We start from the raw sequence: 8951 nt of genomic DNA on the forward strand, positions 1-8951 counted from the left end.
CTAATTCCATTTCAAAAATTATGTATGCAATGATCATATAAAAATAAAAATCATTTTAAAAAATATAGTTGTATATGTCAAGAAAGTATGGTTTGAAATATTAATATTTAACTGCATTCAACAAAAACATTTACAAACGTGTTAAAATATGTATCCACTTTAAACTTTATATTATACATGTAACATCTTGGATAATAAGAATTAGTATAAATTCATAAATATCTTGAAGAATTATCTATTCTTTAAGGACGTGTATGATCTAAGTATAGTTTTAATTGATTATTATATTATTTTAAAATCTCAATTTATCACATACTAATTGTTATTATAATTGTTGGTAATCAAAGGTTAGTATGTGATCATATTTTCCACTTTTTTCATGTCTTAAAATTTTTTGTAAATTTGACATTTATAATGAATGAAATTAGACATTTATAATAATTGAGTAAAAATATTTCTTAATTTTGTGCACATGTTCCTCATATATATTGTAGTTGGGAAAATATTGAAACTTGTAAGAGATTCAATATGCTTTAATTCTAAAAAATATTTTTGTTATATGTTAGTATCATTTACCGGGAACTTTATTTTCAAGCATGAATATTGTTAAAAAGTGATGGAACTGATTTGGAATTAATACTTCAGAAATATTGCCCTGAGTATAATCCTATTGATGCCATTTTTTGTTCTTAATTAGTATGATTATTATATGGTTAGGCCAATAAATCTATATATTTTTAAAGATTAGTATTTTTGAAAGAATAAGTAATTCTTAATTACACATGCAGCAAAATTTTATCTTTGCAATAAACTAATACATGGTATTATTAAAAAAAAAACAAAATGAGTTTAGAGAATTAAACATTTTTGATATCGTTTTGATAATGATAAAAAATAGAATAGTATTATGTAAAACTTAAATTAATGATTTAATAACTTGAATTAATACGTTGGAACATATTTTAATTTTTTTTTCAATTTTTTTAGATTCATTTTTTTACAAAAATGTCTTTTGTGGATTACAAACCTATCTTTTTTAACTAAGATTTATTTGTCTAATTGCAATAAACGTAGAAATTTCCTTAGGAAATGAAATTGCTGGTCAATTATTCAAGGCAATCTATAACATTATAAATTTCATGTATATCTTACACTATTTTTATACACAATTAAGCCTGTATATCAAACATTTAACACAGGAGTGTCTGATAAGGAATGAACGCGATTGAATCTACGATTTTTGAGAGTTGTAATCGCTTCAATAAGATCTACTCTTTTACTAAAAAAATCAACTATAGCTTGACCTGTTAAGGCAGATGCCAAAAATTGTTCGACACTTATTGACCAATCTGGACCAGTAGACGCAACTACATTCGACGGATTTCCATTGCGATCATGTGACTAAAAATTGTGATTTATGTAAAATTTATAATGTACTATAAGATTACTTATTCAATATAAATTGAATGTGTTACCCGTTCCACAGCTGAAGGTGTTTGTTGCTCAGCAATAGCAGCTAAAAGTAAACTGTCTTCAGACTCATCTCGACCGACATAAAACTTTTTACTAACATCGCCTAATTGGAATAAAAGTGTACCTGTTGAAAATATTTATTATTTAATATGAGGTCAAATGTTAATAACACTTTGATGTATATATAATTTACCTATTGAAGCTATACAATGATAAGTTTCTTGTTCTTCTGGTTGTGCAGGGAACATATCATAAAGAGTTTTCCATAATACAATGAAATGTCCTTGTGACATTTTTGGCACAGTTTTAAGATCTAATGGACTATCTTTAGATGCTATCATGGAACGTAAGCTACCCATACTTTGAACTTCCCATGATTGATCCCCCTGTTGGCTGGTCAAACTTGTCGATCGAGATAGAGTGCCGATACTTGGTTCTTCCCCTATACTAACTGGCATTTCTAAAGAAGCAACACTTTGTTCCATACTATCAAAAAAGTCTGTAGCTTCTGCTGCTACTTCAGCACCATCTAATAATGATATAACTTATCCAGTAAATAGTTTCTTATTATAATACTTTTAAGTATAAAATATTTACCAGAATGTGTTGGCGATTCAAAATCAACAGGTGTAAGTAGTGGCGGTAAATGTAGAGTATATAAAAGTTTTAATCTTTGTGTTAAATCTGCGGTCGCTGTCATACCAATTGCTTGTACTAATTCTCGAAAGTTTAGTAATCCATCACGATTGCGATCCATTAACTGATAGTACAATAGTACTTATGAACATTTTCTGTATTTGCTTGATTTTATTCAATAGAATTAAGATACATATGGATATTAATTCCCTAATATATTCTATTATTTTTCATTGTTTTTGTTCCCATTATAGATAACTAATTTAAATATAAATGATTACTTTGTAAAATTTAATTAACTTACACGAAATAATCGAGCGGCGAGAGATTCAGCTTGACTGCATTTTCCCCACGGAGATAAGCCACCAAATAATATTCTAAACAATTCAAAATCTACTTTATATGCCTCGTAAGGTGGTTGCGTTGGATCATAACGATCAGGTTCAGATTTTCGTTGACTCATTAATTCTTCCCTTACTAAACTCAATAGCTCCTACGTAGTAATATATATCATTGTATTTTAAGCATTCGTATTTTTTTATATATTTTTTAAAAATATATTTATATTTATACCTGTAATTCTTCCATTGTCATATATTTGTCAACAACAACACTTCTAATTACATTTTTCTCAATTCCATCTTCTAAACTTTGTACTACCCTGAGTCTGTGTTTTAAACGAAGTCTTTCTATACCACCAATAGTTAAAGATCCATATCTTGAATAGGCTTCATATATTAAAGTTTGAACAGATATACTCTAAAAAAATAAAAACATAGAAATAAAATCGTGAATCTTTGTAAATTAACTCATGCATAAAATTTTTTTTACTCTATTAGGAGCAGCATTGTCAACTGGTCTAGGAAGTATAAGCCCTTCATCATTGTATACACCTCCAAGATAATCTGTTAATAACTGCATTGCTTCACCATCATCACGGCAATTTAACAATTTATCTTGATTCCACTCCAGTACTGTCAATGCTATCTGACACAGGAAGAAAGACCTGTTTACTTCAAATTTCTTCTGTATGTATTTTATTCTGTATTTATTAGAAAGGATGTCAATAAAATTCAATATTTCGACTAATAAAAAATAATTAAAGAGCTAAAAAGAAAATATGTATACATAAAATATGTTGTACCTGGAAAATTACTTTTGCTCCATCATAAAAAAAGCAATCCATTATATTTACTGCACTACTAGTTGGCATGACGCTTAAAAATATGGTTAAGAACCATGAAAGTGATATAACTTTAATGAGACCAAGTTCCTGCAATCTAGCATGTAAAGTTGGTAAATGTTCAGCAGCTAGCTCTTCTAAAAGACCTTGGTCAACAAGAGCACCGACCACTCTTCTGTCATAATAATCAGGTAATAACGATTCACATACATTACATAACTGCCAGAATGCAGATTCTTCTGAACAATAGATCAATAGAACCGAAGCTACTATATTCATGGCCTGACAATAACCTGTTTCAAGACAATTAATTTAAAAATTTTTGAAAGCTTTTGATGACAACAAGTGAAATTTTTACCAATTTGAGGATTTTTCCAAGCATATGCGGAAAGAACTCTCCTTAAAGCACTGATACCAGTATCGGACTGAAATGCTGGATGTTCCGGTAGAGATCGATGTAAATCTCGTTCTATTTCTTCATTTGCTTGACAAGATTTACCTAATGATTGGTCAACTAAGGATTTATAAAGTCCTGGATTCATTACCATTTCGTTCAATGCACCTAGAAATAAATTTCTACAAGCTATAATATATATTGCACAATTACATGATATGATTATGATTGTGTTCACTATATTACCCGAAAAAGTAAGCCAAACTTCTCCTCTAAGAGACTGTGGTACACCCTGAATTATAAGTTTTGCTGTTTCTGTTGTTCTATACATTGTAATACCTCTGCCATATTCTGCAAAATGAAGTTCCCATTGTTTTTCTTTAGCTTCTTGTTTTAATGCTGCTTCACTACTTAATGGAGCTTTAAATAGAGTCATTAATGGCGGTTGTGGCTTCCAATCATTAACAATTTTATTTTTCTCACTGCTATTAGGTAAACTATTTTGAGAAAGTACATGATCCACGCTCCTATTTTAAAACAGAATATACCAATTGTAATATAGATATGAAATTATAACATCACAACTAAGAATATTAAATGAATACTTACAAATTTGATATTTTAGACTTCGCTAATAATTCAGATATTTTTTGAACAACAAAATCTCGATCGTGAATTTGGGCGAATAAAAATGACGAGCGAGCAGTTGTCACTAGGATAGATTTATCTATTCCTGTACTGGATGACTGATTTTCAGCAGGCTCAATAAGCCTTACTTCTCTTAAAGGTATAACTAAACTTACTAATCCTCGTACCTAAATTAAAACGAATATCAATCATGTTATTAAACATAAATTGAAGTACGCATACATTTATAATAAACCATACATTTACCCTGCTTTCAAAACAAAGATAATTTTGGGAAAGAAATATTTTTCCCCAGACATATCTTTTGTTGTATGGTGTCCATAATGTTGCATCAATACTACCATCTAATTTTTCGATTCCTGGTAATCTGAATTGTAATCTGTAAGCTTCGGAATGCGCTCTTGCATCAAGATCCCTTTTTAAGAAAGATGGTTTTTTAGGTACATTTTTGCTGTAAATATAATTACTAAAGTAATTAACATATATGATTTTACTCAGAAGTTTCAAAATAGCTTCAAATACCTTAGTTTATTTAATAATTCTCTATCTTCGTTAAAGCCACTTTTTTCGTCTATAAGTCTAACAAAAATAAAACGATATTAATTTATTAAATATATTTTCCATTATTATTTATTGTATATAAATATTACCTTTTCATAGCAATATTTGTAAGCTGTTCCATTAATGAATATGTTTCTGATTTATGAAGAAACATTGAAAAATAATGCTGCAAAAAAAATAGAAAATTGTTTGCTAATAAAACTGTAATAACTATAATAATAAACATCATAGTACTTCATTTACCTCTTTATTGTCTCTAGTTACAACACGTATACTATCTGGAAATAAGATGGAATTAGTTTTACTTAATTCAGTAATGTCTGCCCATCTTATGATTAATTTCGTTTCTCTTGCCAAAATATAGGCATAAAAACACATATGATTTATTGATAAGTATAACCATCCTTGTCTAGGCAAGCGAGATTTCCAGTAACTAAAATGGCAAAATGTGAGAGTTTCTTAATTTTACTGGAAATTTATTTTTTTTTTCAGTTAATTATACAAGTACCTGCATGAATAATAATTGACCAATTTATCCTCTTTTGATATATTGAAAAGTTGATGAAATTTGAAAGACACAGTTTTAAATGATTCTGGATCCTCTTCTGTAGACAACATAAAGTTCAATATCACAAGAGAAATTTTATTTCTTAATTAATTTTATAACAAATCATTTACCATCAGCAAATTGACAGTCTGGGACACTGTTTGCAATAATGGATTGTATTTTACAACAAACAAACTCAGTTATTTCTTCTTCAGTGTCAAATGATGTTAAAGTATCCATCAGATTGGAATGAAGCCATTCCCAATCTTGTAAAATTTCTTCATGTGTTAAAGAACATGCAATCGCTATATAAGTTAAGAACATTATTATTTATAATAATAATTTTTTATATTAATATACATCTGTATAAATCACAAAAAGTCACAAGTTAGTTAATTTAAATTTATTTATATTGTATTTTACCCCAATAAACTTCTGATGATGGTGTTTGATGTAATATTCTAAATGGTGGAGGTTTAGTGTCAAAAACACTATCCAATGTTCCTACCAATATAGAAGTAATGCCTTTTGCCTTTCCATGTCCTTTACGGCGTTGTAAAACAAAATATACAGTTGCTTGTTCTGTTACCCTATATAATAAAAATAAAATAAAATCAATTCTTTTTTGAAAATCTTGTTCATTATAAGATGTGAGATGAATTCTTTTTGTCAAAATATAACAAAATACTACTCTTCAAAGTATAAAAAAGTGAAATTCAATCGTATGACAGATTTTTCATGATGGAAACAATATGTCGTAAAAAGTGCAATAAAGATACAAAAAATTTGCACAGTCCGTGATAGTTCTATACATAATTTTATATTTACAGAAATATGCATATCAATGCAATTTTTCAGTATATATTTTATTAATAAGTATCATTGAAGAGGGATGAATCTCGTGAATAATTGGCGAAATGATTCCAATAACATTATTGTGTCTCTTATCCGTGTACAACGTATTATAATTTATACTACATGGTATATAATGTAAAAAAAAAAAAAAAATACAGCAACGATTTACAATTTTTACAATGTTTGAAACTTCCATTGGCAACAACTAACGAACACGTAACATCCAGTATCCTAATATCGTATAGATACATCCACGAGATGTAAATAGATACTGAGGAAAAAGTGTCAAATAGATTAAAAAATATTTCTCTATTCAAACGAGTATGCAGCAATAAATAAACGTTTAAAAATTGGCCGTATTTTTATGTGTATGTTTGTCAGCTGTCTTTGACATACGATGTAAACAGTAATTATAACAGAAGATTAAACATTGTATACACGTATCAATTTACCAAAGAGCGTTTGCCAGTAGAACCTCTTGTGGCTTCACCCACATATTGATCACCGTTCTTCCAGCACATATGGCACTAACGATACGAATTCAAGCACAGTTTATCCAAGACACTAGCAAAATTCGCTGCCAGCAATAAAAAAAAACTTGCCGAAGATAAACACTAATACGAACTTCACTACGAATCGGTCGTTGCAAACTGCGTCAACTACTGTAATTTTGCCATACTGTCAACTTGAAATGTCACTATGCGTTCAACATTTTTGTTTTGCAAAAAAATTTTTTACCTTTTGAGAAGGTTTTTTAGTATCTCTCATATATTATACAAATTAAATGAGATGTGTGATTGTAAATAATATTACTTTGATGTATATATAATTACATATAAAGTTTGTAACGAAGCGATTGTAATATTTTTAAGATAACATCTTTTGCAATAGTAACTGATAAACACGTTAAAAGAGTTTGACGCTACTTAACAAAGTATGCGAATTAATTATTTTTATTTTACAATAAATGTGTATATCATAGATGTCGCTACAAATTCTAATTCATGTGAACTCTTGTAAGTAATAACGACGAACCGAACTAGATTACGTACTCGCAAGATTTTTCATTGCAGAGAAAATGGCGTCTCTCGCGGGAGTTCGTATTTTAATAAGAAATACCGGTAAATTTAGAAATCCAATTAGTCGAACATGTTTACGAAGTGCTGTTACGCAACTTCAATCAAACGAACGATATTTTCACTGGAAAAGACAAAGTATCCTTACACATGTACCACAGGTAAACACTGCTCTTTTATGATTTTCATCAATTCTTTCCGATGGTTCAGATACCGCATTTCAATTTAAGCATTATGTAATCAAAATAATTCAGATTTCGATAAAATAACGAATATGAGTAAAATCTTAAACGTGAGATTTGCAATATTGGTTTCGTACGTTATGTCTTAACTAAATTGAATACGCATAACGTGATTGAGTAAGTAAAATAATGTTCAATCTTGCGACATCAAGATATTCAAATTTTCTGTCATTGTTTGAGAATATATGTTGTATGACAAAATGTGTGTTGTATAATAAAAATCAATACATATTGTATATATTATAATCATTATTATTTATCCTATGATGTTTAGATAATATATAATATTATAAATGCAGGAAAATATACAATCTATACGTACTTATAGTACAAACCCTGACATTAAGAAAATTGAAGAACGTGTGTTGAATGTAGTCAGTGCTTTTGATAAAATAACTTCTGATAAGGTTGTATAATTGCATACTTTTTTAAATTATTTTACAGGGCACACGAGTCAAGCAGGTGCGTCAATACAGTATTGCTGAGCCAATGTCACTTGATCTTATTCGCAAGCGTGTACTTTTGGTACTCAATCTGTATGATAAAATTGATCCTCAGAAGGTATCTATTCACAGGAATAATATAACACATGAAAGATCCTTGTGAAGGTGTTTAGCAAATCTGATCATAAAATTTATCAATTTGCAAAATATAATTTTAAAATTTTAATATTTTATGTAAATGTATAATATCTAGTAGCATCATTATTGATGTTTTATATTTGTTAACACCTTGATAGATAGCTTCTCAGAAAAAGAATATGATTGATTAACACCTCGCTTGAATCGTAATGTCCTTGTAATAAATTCATATATAAATCTTATTATTTATTTTTTAAATACATAATAATTAAAAATTTTATATTTTATGCAGTTATCTTTGGATTCTCATTTCATCAATGATCTGGGTTTGGACTCTTTAGATCATATAGAAGTTATAATGGCCATAGAAGATGAATTTGGCTTTGAAATACCAGATATGGACGCAGAAAAACTTTTACGACCTACGGATATAGTACGTTACGTAGCAGATAGACAGGATGTTTATGAATAAATATTCGCATGTTATAAGTCATCTCATTAATCAAGCTTTTTTATTTTTAAAACATTGTATAAGAAATTTCAACCTTAAAATTTGAACTTTATTTCTTCTGTATATACTATAAATTGTAGTAAAAATAAAGTGTTTTACTAGATTAAATTATGTATTATACTGTCTTGTATTTAATATAAAATAAAGAAAAGAATACGTTTATTGAATATTTTTCTTTCATGGTATATATATGTACATATACATTACTTTTAAATGAAGAACCAAATGCCACTATGGTAGTGGT

At 28.4% G+C, this 8951-nt stretch overlaps 2 protein-coding genes across 4 annotated transcripts; one reads left to right on the forward strand and one right to left on the reverse strand.

Moving 5' to 3' along the window:
* Positions 1–1109: 1109 nt before the first annotated feature.
* LOC122536460 (TBC1 domain family member 9) lies at positions 1110–7006 on the reverse strand. Its single transcript, XM_043668843.1, has 19 exons — positions 6750–7006; positions 5866–6032; positions 5574–5747; positions 5404–5500; positions 5139–5328; positions 4985–5061; positions 4857–4913; positions 4581–4785; positions 4296–4501; positions 3933–4213; positions 3651–3854; positions 3254–3585; positions 2941–3096; positions 2683–2868; positions 2414–2602; positions 2071–2233; positions 1667–2002; positions 1476–1597; positions 1110–1401 (listed from the first exon to the last, which is right to left on the reverse strand). Exons 1-19 carry the CDS (start codon positions 6791–6793, stop codon positions 1183–1185), a joined length of 3405 nt encoding a protein of 1134 aa, XP_043524778.1. The 5' UTR covers positions 6794–7006; the 3' UTR covers positions 1110–1182.
* Positions 7007–7165: 159 nt separating this feature from the next.
* Positions 7166–8874, forward strand: LOC122536468 (acyl carrier protein, mitochondrial). Of its 3 annotated transcripts, none has more exons than XM_043668858.1 (4): positions 7166–7313; positions 7371–7534; positions 8060–8176; positions 8489–8874. In XM_043668858.1, exons 2-4 carry the CDS (start codon positions 7376–7378, stop codon positions 8666–8668), a joined length of 456 nt encoding a protein of 151 aa, XP_043524793.1. In that variant the 5' UTR covers positions 7166–7313; positions 7371–7375; the 3' UTR covers positions 8669–8874. The 3 variants fall into 3 exon arrangements, with proteins under 3 accessions (XP_043524793.1, XP_043524794.1, XP_043524792.1); XM_043668859.1 differs by lacking the exon at positions 7166–7313 and adding an exon at positions 7915–8025 and having other exon boundaries at positions 7320–7534; XM_043668857.1 differs by lacking the exon at positions 7166–7313 and having other exon boundaries at positions 7320–7534.
* The last annotated feature ends 77 nt before the right edge of the window (positions 8875–8951 follow it).

Source organism: Frieseomelitta varia, unplaced genomic scaffold, assembly GCF_011392965.1.
Source record: "Frieseomelitta varia isolate USP_RPSP 00005682 unplaced genomic scaffold, Fvar_1.2 scaffold_835, whole genome shotgun sequence".
Classification (NCBI taxonomy): Eukaryota; Metazoa; Arthropoda; class Insecta; order Hymenoptera; family Apidae; genus Frieseomelitta; species Frieseomelitta varia.